The sequence below is a fragment of the Drosophila montana genome, unplaced genomic scaffold, assembly GCF_035044405.1.
Source record: "Drosophila montana isolate Dmon_TW-CO22-7 unplaced genomic scaffold, ASM3504440v1 contig_402_1, whole genome shotgun sequence".
Taxonomy (NCBI): Eukaryota; Metazoa; Arthropoda; class Insecta; order Diptera; family Drosophilidae; genus Drosophila; species Drosophila montana.
In genome coordinates, this window is record NW_026998739.1 from 307,355 (window position 1) to 327,803 (window position 20,449).

The 20,449-nt window shown below is 34.6% G+C and overlaps 2 protein-coding genes across 6 annotated transcripts in view; one reads left to right on the forward strand and one right to left on the reverse strand.

The window, feature by feature from the left end:
* The window catches only part of kuz (zinc-dependent metalloprotease kuz), a 152,517-nt gene that overhangs the window by 90,221 nt on the left and 41,847 nt on the right, over positions 1-20,449 (reverse strand). The gene's annotated exons all lie outside the window — the stretch shown is intronic.
* On the forward strand, positions 14,081-20,223 carry LOC135439463 (fibrinogen C domain-containing protein 1-like). The gene is made up of 3 exons (XM_064698206.1): positions 14,081-14,163; positions 19,291-19,941; positions 20,025-20,223. Exons 1-3 carry the CDS (start codon positions 14,081-14,083, stop codon positions 20,140-20,142), a joined length of 852 nt encoding a protein of 283 aa, XP_064554276.1. The 3' UTR covers positions 20,143-20,223.

The following is a 20,449-nucleotide window of genomic DNA, read 5'->3' on the forward strand; positions in this document are numbered from 1 at the left end:
ATCATGAGATTAACATCGAGACTTATAAATACGCGCTCAGTTATATAATTTGATATTGAAAGTTTCATATTAAAATGGCATTTCAAAAAAGTTTGACATTTCCACATAAATCTCTCAGCTGATTTATCTTAAAGAACTCTGACTCCTTGCGATAAACAAAGTTGTTTTATCGGACTTAACCGTTCACATTTTGAAAGTCCCCGAATGATATATAAGCCCGTTGGGTTGCGATTGCATCGGTAGAGAATATTTCTCTAGTCCGAAGAGAATTCGCCACGAAAAACCCCAAACCCTGCCTTGTACTTCTCCCACATGCAATTGGAAGTCACAGGACACTGACCACTATTTCATTTGGGGAACTTTTTAATCGTAGGCAAATCGACAGAGTTACTAAGGCTGCTTGATGTTTATACATTTCTATATACGCTGACAGTTTCGATTCAATATGTTTTATTTTCGAAACTGCGAATGGAGCAGTATGATATTCCATAATAGAAAGACGTATTTTATCTTTATCAAAGATTTTAGTTTTAATATTTTTCTATCTTTTTAAAAACTTTTTCAACACGCAAAAACTAACCGAACATTTCATTACTACGAATAATTTTAACAATTAATATTTAAACTAAGTTTTAAAACTGTCGCCCAAATTAGTTGATTTCAAACAAACGTTAGTAAAGCGTAATCTCAACAAAGAAATCTCGTATTTTGAATTTTCAAAATTTTTATGAGTGTTTACGACGTCAATGGAGCAGCAGCCGGACGAGCTATCAGAGAATTACCTTTGACACACGATTTTGCATATTATTTAAATTTTATTCAATAAAATTTAACAAAATAATATAATTTTTCAAAATAAAAAGAGGATTCCAATTAAAAAAACCTTTTTCAAAAAAACATTAGTGAGAATTAATGAACGAAGAAGACTTCGGCTTGATCATCATTTGGGTAAATTTCAGTGACTTCATGTGCCAACTATTCCAAGAAATTTTCGGTGTATTTAGTCCACCTTCCGAGGTATATAGTCCATTTAGATTGCTAAAATTAAAAAAAAGGTGATAGGTAAAACTGGTCTTAACATAAACAGTGTGCTTACCAGTAATAACATTTAATGAACCACCATCCAGACTCGTAAGTACGAGCACAGTTTGTCACATGAATATCATTATCCCGATCTGGTGTTAAGAAATTGTGGTGTAAATGATACTTGAAGGAATCACCAGTATTTCCGGTATAATCTCGAAGCATTTTAATCTTATATAACTCCTCTGTCTCGTTGCCAATAACAAAGTTACTGTATCGGGCATAACGGGTTTCATTTTGAAAGTCCTCCAGAGATATATATAATTCGTGAGGTTGCGATTGGGTCAGTTTATGGAGTTTCTCGAGTCCGATAAAGAACTCGCCACGCAAATCCCCAAAACCTGCCTTGTACTCATCCCAGCCTCGGTTAAAGCTCACACTGCCATCAATACGGCGTTGAATAACGATCCACCCGGAACCGGCGAGCTTCGAGTCACAGGACACGGAGAATGGATACATATCGGGTACCTTTATCGCATACACATCACTTGGTTTTCCTAGGCAGTTAGGGATTATAGACATCGCTTTGAACTCTGAGAGTTTTGATTCAAGTTGTTTGATCTTGGCAACATTAAATTCATTATCTTCATGCTTAGATCTTGATATCTTTAATTCTTTATCTTTTTCATTGATTTGGGAATCTGCCGATTTAATTTTGGATTCCAAATTAGTTATAAGAACACCATTTGAGACGAGTTGTTCCTCCAGCTGTGTAATATTGCTCTTATACGAGGCGGTCAATTCGATTTGTTGGGTCAGTTGAAGGTCCTTTTGCCTGATTGTTTCGCTCATAGCTTTACACTCTGAGAGTTTCGATTCAAGTTGTTTGATCTTGGCAACATTCAATTCATTATTTTCGTGCTTCAATAGCGATTTTTTTAGTTCTTTATCTTGTTCGTTGATTTGGGAGTCTGCCGATTTAACTTTGGATTGCAGATTATTTATAAGAACATCATTTGAGACTAGTTGTTCCTCCAGCTCTGTAATATTGCTCTTATACGAGGCGGTCAATTCGATTTGTTGGGTCAGTTGAAGGTCCTTTTGCCTGATTGTTTCGCTCATAGCTTTACAGTCTGAGAGTTTCGATTCAAGTTGTTTGATCTTGGCAACATTTAATTCATTATTTTCGTGCTTCAATAGCGATTTTTTTAGTTCTTTATCTTGTTCGTTGATTTGGGAGTCTGCCGATTTAACTTTGGATTGCAGATTAGTTATGAGAACATCATTTGAGACGAGTTGTTCCTTCAGCTGTGTAATATTGCTCTTATACAAGGCGGTCAGCTCGATTTGTTGAGTCAGTTGAAAATCCATTTGCCGGATTGTTTCCCTCATTGATTTTACTCTCTAACTCTGCGAATTGTTCTTCCTTTGCTCGTATAGCTAAGAAGTTGCTAAGAAGCGGTTTCAACACTTTATAACAGTAGGCTCCGCACTCCGAATCCTTCTCTAAAGAATCCTCTATCCACTACGTTAAACTTTAAATTAGAATCTAAATAATTGACATTACATTTGAGACACCAACCGAGTCGTTTGTCGATACTCCATTTGATTGAACTAGTAAGGGCATTAATAAAATTGCCCATAGTTTAAAATATATTCCCATCTTCAGCTAATTAATTCGAGATTTGCAACCGTTGCTCAGCGTTACAAATTATAAATTGACTGAGACCTGTTTGCGAATCAAGCCAAGTAAACCTTTTTGGTTTATCCCAGTACATAACATGCACGCAAGTCATAAAAATCATTGCGTCAATAAATATAATCAATGCATTTAGATGCAAGTAATATTATCAGCTCAATATTTTTGATCGCGGCTTTCAGTATATTTTGATAATATTGATTTTATTTTGTTCAAAAGTCAAAGCTTATCAATGTTTTTGCTGTGATGGGCAGCTTTAACAATATACAAAATAAGAAAAAGTCTAGTTTTTTTAATTTCACGAAAAGCAGAATCGAATGAATTACCTAATAATATAAATTTCTTAGCTACTGGGAACAAAAATGTTGTTGCTTTATATTTACTTATTTTTTCGTTCTTGTTTTTCCAAGAATTCACTTTAAATTGTTAATGAGGCTGAGCGTTTAGCACGTTTCCAGCGCTTGGCTGAGCGCATTAACTGCTCGACGTCTCAGACCCAGTCACAGTCTTAACTCGTAGTAGAGAACTTACTCATACATAAATGAGAAACCCATTATCAAATGGCGGCGTTAATACAGCAACAAACACAGCAAAAAACAAACTATGCACATCCATGCCCATGTCGAAGCTGTTGAACAAATCCATGGCATATCCGCAACAACAACAATGAATAGCGAAATAGACTATGCGCGTGAGGCATTAAAAAAAAAAAAAAGAAATGCTAAAAAAGTTTTGTGTTCTTTTTGCGAGCGACTGACTTTAGTAAAATGTTTTACATATCGAAGTTGGGGCAGGTGCTGCACAGAGAAGGAGTCGCTTTCACACAAAGCACATTTATAATGAGCATATTGCCAAAGTAAAGCGCAACGGAAATGAGCATGAGCTGGAAGAACAAAACAAAAAATACTAAAAGTACAATGGGCCAAAAATATATACATATATCTTAATCAAAAGTTTAGACCCAATAAATTTGAGTCGTATTTCTTTAAAGAACTTGAATTCAAAATGCTATTATCGATAAAAATATTTATACATTTCGATTTATCAAAATACAAGAGGCTTAAAGAGATTGAAAACAATTGCCGCTTTCGAGCTAAGATATTTAAGAGTTTTAAAAGGAATTTAAAAAATAATCTGATTTAATCTAGTATTATTTACTTTTACCTGAGTTGATAATGAAATATTTATACATTTTATTATAATTATATTAGTTTGATTAAATTATATTAATTGTATTTTAAAATAAAAAATTCAGATGTTCATCATTTTTTAAGCCTATGTTCAGTCCAACAAAAACTCTTCAACATAACTTTCCCAAATATCAAGTTGGTTTGTTTTTAAATACTTGAGATTAATTACATTTTTGTTTCCTTTTTCTGTACTTTAATTAAAAGAGTTATGTTCCTATGACAATACATTTAATTGTACAAAGAGGATAACGATTCGAATCCCATTCTAGTGCAAAGACTAGAAGAAGTGATATTTAAAATAATTTATTTTTGATAGTTCTCTACTATATCCTATATTTTAGTTAAAAAATGTTTAGAATTATAAGGATCTATTTCAGTGCATGATAGTATTTGTGACATTTAAAGATATCTTAAATGTTTTTGGAAATACCCTTAAGAGAAAAGCGACTAATGGAAACTCTGTAAGCCACATTTGATAATATTATTTCGTTTCATGCCCATTGTTTGTAGCAAACTTTTCATTATGCTGATGACTCCGGCATGCCCCATGCTACAGGTATTACGAGCGCTGTCTGAAAGTTGAGAACTATGAGTACGCAGTCGGAATTGTCGTTGTCGTCTGCAAGTTGGCAATGGTGGAGTTGGAATGTTGGAGTTTTGGCGACGATGCCAACGATGACGACACTAGCAATTAAAAATTTGTTCATTACGCTGTGGGGGAGCACACACACACACGCACATACACCAGACAAACACACACACACACACACATGTTAAGTTTGGCTCGTCCACATTTTGGCAGTCAGAAGGCGAACCACGAAACTTATTAATTTCACAAGTACAAAATAAATTGTAAGTGCGGCAATTAATTTGCGGTTAGCAAAGATACACAATATGCCAAAGTCCCACCATTAACGGCATCATTAGGCAGCGTTTGTGTTACTTTGCTTGAACGTTAATTGGAGGCAGACTAACATGGGGAAAACTGGAAAACACTGACTGGCCAGCTCAGACTGAGAGCCAAAAGCCAGCCTATGCCATAATTGCTGTCGATTGTTTGCCAAAAATGAAAATCAAGAAAATAAAAATGGTTTAAGTGCCATTTTTGGGATAGCGAAGAGTCAATACCCTTGAGAATGCTTAAAAGGTTTTGATGAAAAAGGAAACAACAATTAACTAGCTTCTCCAAAAACTATATGATATAGAACTTCTATGCTTATATTGTTTATCTGTCCTTTAACCAAATGTTACATCTTAAAAAATATTTTATTACTTCTTACTTGAAATCGAAATAATATGATATAGTATACTTTGCTTTTATTGAAACCAAGTTTGGTTGAAAAATCTTGGTTTAAATATTTTTAATGTTATGTTATGTAACTAATCTGGTCAACTATGATTCCAATAATGCGTTATAATTTTGATGTCATAATTGATATACCTTTTGCAAAAGTATAATATGTTCAACGAATCGTAGCGCCAAGTGCCAAAAACTGTGAAAAAATTTTTGGTTCTCTTCCGAAGACGACTGGGGCTGGGACTCGGATTACTTTCCAGGGTCTTCAACGTGTCGCGGCATTTTGTACCGTTCTCTTCTATTCCCCGTACCTTTTTTTCTTGCGCAGAAATTTTCTTAATTTAAAATTGAAATTGAGCTGCAGTTATTATTTATAACGCTTTGGACAAACAGCGTGGGCTGTGCATAAAGTTTGCAATAGAGAGAAAAAATTTCCCTTTCAGCGTATTATAAATTATACTATAAATTTTTATCTTTTGTTTATTATTATAAAGTTGCATAATGTAACTTATTATTCTTACGTCGTTGTTGTTTACCTAGTATTTTTTATTATATATGTATTTATATTTATTTATATATATTTATTTATATTTAAACTTTTATTTTTTATATTTTTTGTCTATTCTTTTATTTAGTTTGTTTTATCCTTTTATTTTATTTTATTTTATTTTTTATGTTAACTTTTATTTCTTATTTGCTTTTTGCTTTTACACAATTACTCGAACCCTTCTCGCACTTAAAATGTCTGGAAGGTCTGTTCACTTCCTTTTTTGGCAGAGTTTTTCTCAAATTTTTGGCAAGTGGCCTTCATTCATTTTATGCGCTTGCTATTTGCACATCTAGCGCATAAATCAAAATGGGTATTACATGCGCATAGTTATGGTATAGAGGACGGCATTTTAAAGTGTCATCAAGTTAATTGGCGAGGAGTTAAGTTGAAGTAAAAATCTTTACGCCGCAACCCTAAAGCAAAATCCAAAGTGAGCCCAGGCCCCGATGGTGTTTGCAACTACTGGGAGGAGCAGCCAGAGCATTAACATCAAATTACAAAAATAAATAGAGTACATTCCTGTTGTTTGGTGTGACGGGGTTCAGACCCAAATTTATAGGTGGCATAAAATGAGCACAGACAATGCCAATAACAATAAACGCAAATAATGTTTATGGCAGCGCTAAACAGGCTGCAGAGCTGACACCCACAAGCCGGGGCAAGGAGAGACCGCACAGGGACAACAACTATAGATTATGTAGCCCATTTTAGCGAACAAGAACAAGAGCAACAAAAACAACAACGCCAGAATAGCCGGGTTATAAACTGTCCCATCGTATGGCCGCCGGACAATGCGCATATCCAGTGTCGGACCGCTTTAAAAGGACCTCAAACAAAAACAACAGGCCCAGGTCCAGAGCCCATAATCGTCCTGCCGGCTGTGGCTGTTTTTGACAAGCTGCAAATACCGCAGGCTTTTCCAAGGCGATGTGGCACAAATAACTATGAAAATAATGATAGACGACGATCCCAAAATACCCTCTCATTAAATTAAACAAGAGACAAAAGGATGTCATAGAATAGAACTATATGAATTAAGGAAACAAAAAGAGTTACCAATTGTAACATATTCTGCTAGATTATAATTGCCAGATTATTATCAAAAATTTCCGTAGCATATCTGTTAGAACGAAAAAAAAACACTTTTACGAAAATAACAGGAATAAAGAATTTTAATAATTATTTTGTATATTAATCAGTTGCTATATTCGCAAATAACGTAACACTTACACCTACTGTGATTAGTAAGATTTATTAATTAGAAAATAAAGTAAGTATAGTTGTTAAATGTAAGAGATCATTTATAGTTTCTTTCAAAGGTAAAAAAAAAAATTCAAACAATTATTGAAATAAATGTTGTTTAATAAAGAATTAAAGCAAATTAAGGAGCTTTGTAATGTTCTTACAACCTGCTACGCACATTACAGGGTATTTAAAAATGAAAGCAGGGCTTACCACTGATATGACGAAAACAACTCAGAAAGCGGCAACAAAATATGGTATTAAAAAGGAAGTACGCTGATGTACGTGCAATGCAATCAATGGGGCTGCCAACACGATACAAAAACAGTTGACGGTTTCAATTCGATTCGTTAAAAGCCTCAATATTATTTACGTTTCACTAGCCACAGTTATGGATTGTCACTAAAAAAAACAGAGAGAGAGAGAGAGAGAGAGAGAGAGAAAGAGAGCGAGAGAGAGTCCTATGCAAAAAGAGATAGATGGGCCATTTCTTATGCTTTTCTTAGTTGGCAGCTAGCTTGGGCAGCTTGTCATGTAACACGTAACGACATTTCAAATTAACGAAGCATGAGATTTGATTATATAAACTGTGACAACCAACAATGACAACGACAATATGTTGAGTCAACGACAACAACAACAACAACGCATACGCACATCACTTCACAGCTCTTCTCGCCACGCTGAAAATTCTCATCATGCTCCTTTATTATTGTTGTGCGATTGTCAACGCCGTCATCCTCGTCATCCTCATCAACGTTGCCTGTGTTGTCCTCTTGGGCTTGGACCATTTCCCGTGCTCTCAGCTGTTGTTGTTCTTGTTCTTGTTATATTCTCTAGTGCCTGGTTGTCTGTTTATTATTATTGTCATTATAAACATCATGACAACGGCCGAGTTGTGTTAGGTGTTGAGCGCTTATGTGCAAAGCAGGGAGATGTGGGGGGCTAAGAAGCCAAGCACTGCCAGATACCTAGAATTATAGCTACCTTTCACAATTCAAAAAGCTAAATACAGCTTCATAAATAATGCAGATAATACTCGAATGGATTATTATATACTTCTTATATAAAATAACATTCAAACTTATATAAACAAATTATAACTATCGATTAAAAAGATAATCAAAAATTGAATAAACAATTGTGTGGATGGTTTTTAAAAACAATCGATTTACGTATAAAAATTAAAACGGCTGAAAAATATGTCTATTCGTAAATAAATAGCCGGAATCCGAGTATTCTCAATGTGCAAAATGTTTCGAATAATATCGAAAATATTATAAATTATATCTTTTCTATAAATAGTTAAGAGGTAATGAATTCATTCTTGTAAGATTTACAAAGCAGAAAATAAATATATGTCAAGTCAACAAAATTAACAGTATTAAAAATAATAATAAATAATCGAAAATAGATAATTTAATTTATTTACAAGGCAACCTTCAATCTTTCTTTAATTTAAAACTTTAGCATACTGAACTCTATTTAGAAGTAAGATTTTAGCTAAAAAGAATAAAGCTCTATATCAAGTCGTTGAGAAATCGTTCAGATAGCTAAAACAAATTAGCAATAATGATTTATTCATGCCAATTAATTGTATTATTTAAAATTTGTAATGCGCAAATAAAAATTCAAGAAATATCGTTATCAAATAATTTAAATATAAAACAAAAGCAACATTTTGTTATATATAAAATGATTTTAACAGAATCGAAAAAAGCTCTGACAATATATTATTCCATTTGAATTTTTAATATAATTTAATCTCAACATGTTTGAATTACAATTACTTATCAATTATACTAAATTGCGTTCATCTTTGACTAATTCTTGACAGGCATATACAAAATCATATTCATTCAATTGTTCAAAAATTGTCAACTTAGCAGGCGCTTGAACCAATTAATTTACAGTTAACTAGTCAGAGACTTTTGTTAATTAGTTTATACTAAAATAACAACAATAGTTCACGTTTTAGTTATCAGATCAAGTGTGAATATGTACATATATCACTTGATGAGGCGCTAAAAAATTCCTTAATGAATTAAGTTTCTTATTGGACTTGTTTTATGATGTGCTATTTATATTTTAATTAGAAAATTAAAATAGGCATTTAAGAAAGTGGCACAAAAAACAACAAATCAAGCTTGAAATTAAAATCCGCTAAACAATACAACAACAATAACAAAAGTGGCCAAAACAATGAACAAACAAAGAGCCAAAGTACTTGCCCCATAAAAGCCATAAAAAAAAGACAGCAAAAATAAGAATGCTGCGCGACCCAAAAGCAAAACAAATTTTCGGCATGTTGCCATAATTTAGGCAAAAAGCGCAAATAACACACCAGCTCACACATACACACACACATTTATATATATATCTTTATAGACAAAAGGCTATTTCTCTTTTTGGGTTTTTGAATTGCCAAAGTCCCTTTATAATAGTCTGCTGGAATTGGAAATAAAAGTATAGCACAGAATATATTGACAAGCGTTGGCCATTAAAATGCCAAAGCATTAGGTCCTTTCAGCGTTTTTTATGGCCCGGCCTAGGCATGCGTCAAGTTCAAGGTAACAAATTTTGCGAAATAAAAACCGATTTGTGATTGAACGAGCAGAAGTTATTTGATATATACATATATAGAGAGAGAGCAGAAAGAGAGAGAGAGAGATAGCTGTGCTGTCGACCAATTACCAGGGCTGAAGCTCAATTTGATGTCACATAGCTCGACTTGTCATTTGTTTGTTGCCAAGGTAGCTGCTGCCATGAACAAGTAATTGGCCCAACGGTCGAATGTCGAGTGTTAAACGCGCCAGTTGACTGCGCCTTACACGGAGCTGAACAATTTGCCAAGTTACGCTCTCTAAGCTTTGCCAACTAAATATATGTATGTAGGCCATAAAAACTCACACTTGCGAAATTAATATAGTACCCGCTATAGCAGGTCATTTGTTTAGTTAGCTACAAAAATATACACAAATAAATTAGACTGCAAGCCGCTAATTAAACAAAAACAGAAATATTCAACCATATTTTTTTTAACTTACATAACTTAAGCTCGACTTAAATATATCCTGCACACTAATCAAGCCCCGAAAATTAAAATATTAAAAATATCAATGCCCAAAATTAAAGTTAGAACGTTGCAGTTGAATGTAACCGAATGCACAATACGCTCACATTTAGTCTTTAAACTATTTAATTTAATGAGAATTTATATTTTTATTTATTTATTTTTATTGGATTAATAATTAAAGATTAAATGGGAAATTTGAAAAAATTTAAATTTTCTTTGGACATAAATTCAAAATACCCCTTTTTCAAAATTAATTACTTCTTTGTGCTAAATCAATATAAATAAATTAAACATGAAAACATAAAATATAATTAAACATGGCAAATGGTATTAGTTTTCAAGTTCGGCATGGTTCGAAATTCCCTAAAAAGGTTATACGATTGGCAATTATTTCCTATGAAACTAGCCCAAAATATGTGTATTTAAGCTTTAGTTGTCAGCGACCAATTAGCGTAAAAAATCTGTAGTTATCTGAAATTTAAAGCTGTTGAAAACAACAAATTTGAATTGACCATCTGCTTTAATTGGGTATTATTTTCAGTTTGATTAAAGCCGCTCGCTTCAGTCTCGTTACTAATGAGAAACGAAACTCGGCCGCATTATAGTCGTAATCAGGCTCTTTTCCTCTTTCACTCTCGGCCCGTGTCGGTTACTAAATTAATTGCATACAAATTATTTAATAGTAATAAACATAATAAACAAGAGTGTGTGCGCCAGTAACGAGCCTGCAGATGGTAGAGGTGTAGGAAGAGGGGAGAGGGGAAAGGAGATTGGTGGCATCAGTAATGCCCCATGGTACAGGCAACAAAAATGCATAATGAGCATTAAAATGCTGCGGGAAAACAGTATGCGGAAAATGAAAATGCAATGGCAGTGCCAGGGACGTGTCACTGCTTGGATGTGTGTGTGTGTGTGTGCGGGTGTGTGTTCGAGTGCATTTTCTATATAGCTTGCTATGCTCGCATATAACAGGATTATACAGCATACGCATACATATCTGAATGGGTCTAACCAGCCAACGCAGGCTTGGCCGTTCATGTATTGCTGCTACTCACGTTCTATTTGCTTAACATTCTAAACGAGTCCTTTTCATTAGTAAAGCTAAAAAAAAAATGGGCCCGGAAATAATAATTTAACATGCCGGAATCTACATACACTTACTACAATATCTATTGTTAAATAAGTTTAAGCTAGAAATTTTAATAAACGGCGTTTTTCAAGAATATTATTCATATGAGTATTCTTTAAGAGTCTTTGAATATAATGATTACAGTTAACAATTTTAAGCTTTTCTTTGTAAGAATCAATTAATTAACCGATTTAAACGAATCAAAGGGTCAATGTACATTGAAGTACATTAAAATTCATATGATGTATTAATATTACATATATTTTAATTTCACAATTTGCATATTTTGTTTGAAATAAACCCTTTCCCAGAAGATTCATTTTAGCAAACAATATTTGTTTATATAATTCTACTTGACAAACCAATCAACAAAGCCTACATGCCATAACTGTGAGGTAACATAGCGCTCAAATATGGGCAAAGGGCGTTAGCTGGGGGTGCACTATGCTAAAAAAAAAAAGAATTGGCGCATATCAAATTGGAAATAAAAAGCATAGAGTGCAGGCGAGGCACATGAAATAAAATGCAATTGCACTTTGCACAAAAGTTCAACGCATTCAGGGCTGGTCCGATGCCGCCCGTAAGCCCCCCTTTAACACCCCCCCCCCCCCCCCTTCAAAACCTAGAATTCAGTACACAGACCTTATACGGGAATCCGGACTGTTCGTAAAACTGGAAATCAAAGCGCAAACGGCAACGGCAATGGCAAACTCACAACTCAATGGCGGAAGTTTGCATTTTCGCAACGAATTCATAATCATGTTGAATCGTAGTGGCTAAAATTCCCCAGCCCGCCACCAAGCCCCCTTCGTGGCTTCCTCTTTCGCACACATATCCACAGACACAGACACAGATACAGATACAGGCTATGCCATTTGCCATGTTAGCTAAAGCACAGTTTATCCTTTTTGATTTGCAGCCTGTGTGACTGGCAGCGAACGGCGGGTGGCGGCGGGTCGCGGTTGGCGGGCGGGTGCATTGCATGTTTTGGCCGCTGCTGTTGCACTTCACTCTTCAGCGACTGAGTAGTAAATATTATTTCGTTTCAATTCAAATAAAAAAAATGCACAAACACACTAACACACACAGATACTCTCTAAAACACATACATACAAATAGCGGAACACAGGAACAGGCACGTATGCTGAAGCGTTGCTTGTGTTTGCATTTGTTAGAGGGACGCAAAAGGGTTCTATAAGCAAGCCCGATAAGGAAATACCCTCTATCCAGCTCTGAGCGGAAAATCCCGTTTATTCCAGTCCGAACAATCGCAGGCAAAATCTGTGGTCCTCTTTCCGTTTTCTTTTCTGTTTATTGTCTGATTTATATGTAATATTCAGAATATTAAAATGGCGTTCAAAGGTATGCATATGCCAAACATTTAATTATATATATGGACATATTTGCATTTTCGATATTGGGCAGAAATTATAAAATAAAATACTAGCATCAAATCGACTTAGCTGGTAGCTATTCTTGTCTATGCAAAGGGTGAACTTATATTTGAAAATTTAAGTACTTATTTCCAAATTGCAAGTTTCTAGCTATAGTATCCGAGTATATAAACCCTTTTAAGCACCTTCTCACGCAGTACAGGGTATAATATAGGAATGTAAAGCTGAGTAAAGCCAGCTCAGACAAATAAAAAAAATAAAAAGAGCGAAAAAACTTGAAATAGCCATCCGCCAGTCGTTGATATTTCAAATGAGCGGAAATTACACGTTGCAAAAATATGAATTATTAAATTTTCGCTATGAAACTGGCAATAATAAAAGAACTAACAGCCAAAGGGACGCGTACGAGGTTAGCATTTTGCTAGCTCTCAATTCTATACCCTATACACATTAAATGGATAAAAAAGAGATATAATGCGATGAGAACATATTTTGTGTATACCACACCCCTGTAAAGCATAACGATTTGTTTATAACGGCTCGAATATATACTTTAATCTCATAAATATGAAGGATATAATTTTAATTTTTGTATAACAAAAGGACAACACAACTTTGTGCTATTATGTGCTATGACAAATTAGGACTATTGAAAGATTTTTCAGTGCGAAGGTTTTGTTGTAGGGTATTTGAAAGTCGTGTACATTCAAATTTCTGTCCCTGTATGTGTGTGCGTTTGTCGATTTTCGTGCCGTTGCAAAACTTTGAAATCTTTATTATTAACCAACACTGGCGCTGGCTTATGGGCTTACATGCCTCTTATGCGAGCGTTACTTATGTATGCTAGGCAAAGTTTAAATGTATGGGAATAAGGGCTAGCGTGCTGGATTTAAATAAAAGAAGTTTATAACTAATCTCGTAATGCAAAAAGTGTATGTACAATATTAATGAAAAAGTGAAGAACAAACAAATATATGTTGCAATGAAATTAAGTTAAGTTAGAAAACGTATTTCAAAAACTAAAACAAAACTTGTTCGGATTTTTAAGTTTAAATTAAGATCCAGTGTTGAATAGGGGAAGTAGATTCAAATACTTTGACTGACTTCTATAAATATAATGTTACTCAATAAACCTATCAAGCTGAAAGCTTTAAAGGTTAATGCAATTGGCGAGCAATATTTATTGCTTTATAAACATGTATCTCAAACAAAAAAGGGAAAAGGTGTGTCGTGTATCTTAATATAACAGGAAAAAATATTAGTATTTTCGTATTTAAAAATCTTTCATTTAGTTACACATAAAATTTAAACTTACCATTCAAACTAAAATCAACCAACTGCAAGAAAGCCGTATGTATGTTCACATATATATATATATACATATATATATGTATATAAAATTTTGTGAATTTCATAGCTGACACAAAAGGTATTTGGCGAATTTTACCTAGTTTCAAATATTTTTGCCATTTGCAAAGAAATGTTAAATGGAAATGCCTTTCTGAAGGAAAACAGCGATATAAATATCTTCCAAATAACTCTGCAAAAACTCAACTTCAAAGTGTGAGTGTGTGTGTATGTTTTGGATAGGTTGAAATACGCGCTATCATATTTGCCACACACACACACAGAACTGTTTGAGCACGTGTGTTAGTGTGTGTGTGCTATATCCTGTTACAGGAAATGACTGTCATGTTGTCATATTTTTCAGCATTTCGCACCAAAATGCATGCAAAGCTGACAAAGCTGAATAGAAAGAAAAAAATGATACAGAATAATGTGTTGGAACTCAATGGGTTAAGCATTTGAAGGATGTTTTGTAATTCCAACGATAAATGGCGCCATTGAATGTCATAATCAAAGGGAATTTCGAAATGTTTTAAACGTTATCGGCTTAAATCGGGGTTTTGGTAAAAATTGATGAATTGGTCGTTTTTCAAATTTAAAAAAATATTGTTTTTGATTTTCTTGTCGACAGGTCAGACACAAAATTCGGTAAGTTTTAAATACCCAATGCTTAAATGCGCCAAGGTTTAAAGTTTAAATAATCAACTATATTTTCTCATATATACTATGTACTTCTTTAGTCACAAGCTATCTGAAAATTCACTTAAAATATCGAATTACAGGATAGTTAATCGACCGGTTAATAAGCCTGGTGAATTGAATGAAATTGAATGATGTTTCATTTCTTGAACACCTTTTAATAATGCCTAAAACTATTCATGTATTTGTTCCTTAAGAATAATATAAATAATATTTTTACAAAAAAATATTACGAAAGCCAATTCTTGTTAATAAATACAATTTCCTCCCTAATTTGTATTTAAGAGTTAAGCGAAACAATTTTATACAAATCACAAATAATTCATAATCGTATTTTCATTTTTTCTTTTCATTCTTTAACCATAATTCAAAAGGTTGCCTAAAAAATGTTAATATAAACATTTCCTTTGCCTTTAATTGCTTTTTTTCTTCTACTTATACAACGCCTTCAAGTGTGCAATTAGATTCTTGGGCTTATTATAATTGCTCATTAAATGCTTGACAAACCCAAACGGAAAAGTATCCCAAAAAAATTTCCAATTATCCTTTGAGGTTGCTAAATTAACGCAAATTTCTAACTAAAAAAAAAAACGAGCACGAAAGCCATTCGGAAAGGTCAGGAGAACAAATGGCAAACGTTGTCTAACCTTTAAGCATATGAGAACGGAAAAGATTTTGAGACTAGCAGCTGGTTTATCCAACCTGCATAATTTATGTGGGCGTGGCTGTTAAGGGGGGCGGCGCATGGCAAAATTTTACATCATTAAATGCCAAATGCATCATTTAATTTGAAATTATAAAAGAAAACAGAAAACATAAAATCCCACTGATAGAGAGGGGCCACAAAGCACAATAGCGATTATTTATGTGGCCAAAAGAGAAAAGAGAGAGACAGAGAGAGAGAGAGAGAGAGAGAGAGAGATAGACTATGAGGCAAAAAGAGAAAGAACAGCGCCTGACAAACTGGCAGTCGCCTGTGTTGTCCTTGATAATAAAGCAAAGTTTTAACGTCGAGTCTCCAAACACCAGCATCATATTTCTCGTATCTTGTGTCTGGCTGCATTTTTATGAAATACGAGTTCATTTTTATCCAAAGCCGTTGGGAATGGGGACGGAGCTTTGTGGAAAATGATGGCAACTCACCTGTAAAGAGAAAATGTAGCAGAAAACAAACATTAGAATAGGCAGTTAAGTATATTTGATTAAGGTTTTATGTCTGGGCCCATTGTCTGGCTAGCAAAAGGAGCCCAGGATGTGGCAATTAACGTTGTATAAATAATTGAAAACTGTTTGCATTCTTTATGGCCTTCCCCTGCTTTAACTATACAAGACTTAACATAAGATGACTACGATTTGCCGTTCAGCTCTCGAAGTCCCTGATTTAAAGGCGCCCAAATTATAAAATAATTATTTTACAGGGTGTTCATAATGACTGGAAATCATTTCTATTTTAATAGACTTCCTTATATATTAATCGACTGATTGAGCAATTGATTGAAGGCCTTGGAAACTTGGCTAACTAACTGCTGAATTAACTAAGCAACCCACAGCCTAAACTGTTTAAAATAGCTTAAGCTTCATTTTTACACTAGGTTCTTTTACAAATAGGAAGAAATTTCACATTTTCAACTAAATTGTTTTACTCCAATAGAAAATCAAGAATTTTAATTTTTTTCATTTTACCGAGACGGAAATCTGTAAAAAAAATAAGTTAAGTATATAAAAAGACAAAGTTTGAGTGTGAATAACACTAGACATTGCTCTGACAACAGTAAAGGACATGCACATACGTTATATTCGTAATGCTTTTTTTAAGTCCATTCACAAATGCATCAGAGTCGGTTACGCTGCTATAGAAAGAAACGAACGAATTTGTGAACTATAAGCATGTCATCTGCTAAATGGCAGCAAGGGTATTTGATATTCGGCATTTTCACAACTCTTTTCTTTTGGCATTTTTTCTAGTTGCCAATTATCATGGGCAGGTTTTTTTGCACACATGTATTTAATATTTGTTGCCAAGGCTGGTAAAATCTATTTGTGTCACGTTGCCAAGTCTTGGACCCTGCACGAGCCAAGTTTTCAACACACACAACCACACACACACACACACACACACGGGCATACACGCGCGAGCGCGTGAAACAGCTTGGTTGTGCGAGCTGTGTTGCCAGTGGCACAGCACAGGAAGGAAAGGAAGTTACGCCCCTCGCACACGTTGAATTATGAAAATTATAAACAAATTAGCCATACAGCTAGGATTATGTAGTGTGGCTTTGTTGTTGGAGTTGCATAAATTAGCGCCCCTCAAGTCGAAGAGCCTCAGCAAACCTCACCAAGCACTCGCCCCCTCATCCATTTGTAATCTGTCCTAAATCTGCTTGTAATATGTTTAAAATAATTGGAGCATTGGGTATTAGCGGTTATAATAGCCCTTAGCTAACTATTTCGAGTCAGCCAAGTCGGTTGGCTGGTTAAGTGGCTTAAACTGCGGCCCTGGACTGTGGATTAGCATAACAAATGCAAATTATGATAATGACATATCAAATTTACGCTTGTGTTAGCCCTGACATAATTCAGAAATTTTGCATAAAATGAATTCGGAATAATAAATAAAACTATAGGATTTCGGAAGCAAAGTACACTTTCTCTAATGCATTTATTGTGTTTAATGAAGAAAGATAAAAATTATTTGCCCGCATTTCATTCTTTATGGTATTGAATAAAAACTTAATTCCACAAATAGTTTGAGTTTAGTTTATAAGTTTAAGCATTTATTGAATTCCCAAATAAATAAATTTTAAATCAAAAATTTGTTTTGGACTAATATGCACTCAACAATTTTAAGCTCTTTGGTTCGGACTTAGCCCATATTTAAATATAAATCCCTTAAGTTATTAAATAAAATTGTGCACTCAATGTAGACATATATATATGTAGACAGAATCTAATGCCTTTTCTCAAACTGATTTGATTTTCTTTTCCAATTAATATTGGACTTTTTTTTTATTTATATTTACAAAAAAAGGTAAGGAAATCAGAGAATAAATTACCAAAACCTTATCATCATATTTCATTAGTAACTGTATCAGTAAAAAATGTTAAATACAAGCAAGCTAGAATTAATTTTATATAGCGCATTAAATTGGTAAAAGTCTGAAGATAAATCAGTTGACTTTTATGTTTATACATAGCAAAAATTATTAAAATAGAAATATGTTTTTGAGAAAAAAAGGATCAGAATTTGCTGCGTAGGACGTAGCCTTCACACACATTTTAACCAAATGTCATTTGCAGCCATTGAACACAGGGTCCTGGCCACCCCGCAACGCCCACGTGACAGGTGCAATCACGTGCGTGTCTCGGCCAGCAGAGACCATTAAACCGAATGTTGCATCAACCTGGTAATTAAAGCCATGCGCGCCGCAAATGTCAGTTAGCTGCCAGCGGTAACAGCAGGTAACGGTACCAGAACCATAGAAACAGGACTAGGAACAAGGACGTGCCAGCGGTCGAAGGCTTTGCTGGCCCCAAACTCCCCGCTCAACTGGACTCAACTCAGGGTGACATGTGTTTGTGTGTAAGTGTGCGTGTGTGTGTGTGTGCGCTAGTTAACGCTGCTGTTGCCTGCCTCTGGGACCTGCAGCTGCTGATTGCGCTACGTGGCCATAACCGGACCACGGCACAAGCTGTGGCACGCATAAAATGGCGACGTCTTGCTGCATTTCATTTACTGCATCGGTTACGGCAACTGCAACTGCAACGGCAACGGCAACGGCAACGGCAATAGCAATGGCCCTGGCAATGGCGATTTCAACTGCATTCCGCATTGTGCATTGTGAATTGTGCACGTGCATTGTGAATTGTGAATTGGGCATTGTGCATGTGCATTAGCGAGCACAACACAGGGCGACGCTCAAAGAACGTCCGCCCGTCGGGTTCGCCCAACGCAACAGAGAACTTCACTGTGCGCACACTGGTGCAAAAGATATATATTTAGTCAAAAAATGTTATATTTTTAATTAAAAAACCTTACATTAAAAAAAAATAAGTGTCATTTATATTGTATAAATTAAAATAATTGTGCTTTACTTATCACCAACTAAGCAATACATATTCTATATTATACTTTAAATATATTTGATAAGAAATGGAACATATGTAAACAAGAGCTTACATTATTTGTTTTGCGCTCAAATAAAAACAGTTTTGAATCATTTTCCTAGATCGGCGGATCGAACTATGAATTCCACGACATGTTCAGCAAAATTGAATATAAAATGCATTATTTTATTAATATTTGCACTAGTGCAAATGTGTTATGGCAGCAATAAAGCTGAAAGCTTGGTAAGTATAGTTTGAGTTTTAATGGAAAGTTCATTAATAGCATTTTTCAGAGCTGTGCAGCAATTAAGGAGTTGGACAGGGAGTGTGCGACCTATTGTTACCGCGTAGTAAAGCCGCTCCTACAACAAGCATCAGACGCTTACTTGAAAGAACAAGAATTTACAATATTACAGACACGAGTTCATGAAAAAGAGACCATAATTAGGAACATGCAAAAGGAGCAAGCCATTCTACAAGCCAAATTCGAAGCTCAAAATCTCTTATTACTGTCACACAAAGATAATTTAGCCTCTAAAGATGCCCTAATATCAAACGCCAGAATGCTGATTTGAAAGAATTACTACAAACTAAAATCCAACAAGCTACACAAATTACAGACTGTAAATCGGCGACTACTATAAAAATCAAAGAACTGGAAGGGAAGCCAACAAAATGTAGCTTTGAATCTAGAGTTTCCAGTTGTTTGACCAATAAAACCGAAGTACAAGAGACTAAGGTTTACGATATTAAAACCTTTTCAGCGCCTTGCGATTCAGACTTGGCAGGACCTGGTTGGACCGTTGTCCAGAGGCGTAAGGATGGCAGCGTAAACTTTAATCGGAGCTGGAACGAATATCGTCTAGGATTCGGCGATCCGCAGGGAGAATTCTTTTTGGGACTCGAAAAGCTCCACCTGCTTACAAAAACCCAACCGCACGAGCTCTTTATATATCTCAAGATCTTTGAAAACGAAACAGTTTTCGCTCGCTATGATAATTTTCTTATAGGCGATGAAAGTGAATCGTTTCGAATTAAGTCCTTAGGATTATATACTGGGACTGCTGGCAATTCCCTGTCAAGTCATATTGGCATGAACTTCAGTACAATTGATCGCGATAATGATTTCTCTGAGTTAAATTGTGCTTCTGAATGGTCGTCCGGTTGGTGGTTCCGCAAATGTCTCAGCTGGTAAGATTAAGCTTACACCTATTTAGCTTTACACAACACTAACTGCAGTTCATTATTGATTTTTATTTGTTCGATTTTTCTAGTAATCTGAATGGTATATATGGAGTTAACTATAATTATTCTGATATCAAGTGGAATGTCCTTAATATAAAGAAAAAAGCTTTTTTTGTACAAATGATGATTCGACCAAAAACTACTTAAAATCTCATAAGAACAACATGCTACAATCGATTATACAAGTAATACACTTTGATAAAAAATAAAAATAAAAGATGAACTGTTCAAAAAATAATGAAAATCAATAAAGAAAGGACATATTCGTTAGCTCTGTTGTAGTTTTTACATTTTTTAGTTATTACCAGAAAACAATGATGCATAGTTTGATATACAAAAAACAGACTATGTTAATTTAGATTTTTGTTCGTTGTTTGATCATTAAAACTGGAAGAAAAAATCGACACATCTGGAAAGTCAAAATATAATTTGACTCAATCCAATATTAAAAACA

Bases quoted from the DNA above. Each gene is read 5' to 3' on its own strand.
- LOC135439463 (XM_064698206.1), top strand. From the start codon at position 14,081: ATGTTAAATGGAAATGCCTTTCTGAAGGAAAACAGCGATATAAATATC. The intron at 14,164-19,290 runs GTGAGTGTGTGT...TAGCCTCTAAAG, and splicing joins CAAAAACTCAACTTCAAAGT to ATGCCCTAATATCAAACGCC. The intron at 19,942-20,024 runs GTAAGATTAAGC...CGATTTTTCTAG, and splicing joins TTCCGCAAATGTCTCAGCTG to TAATCTGAATGGTATATATG.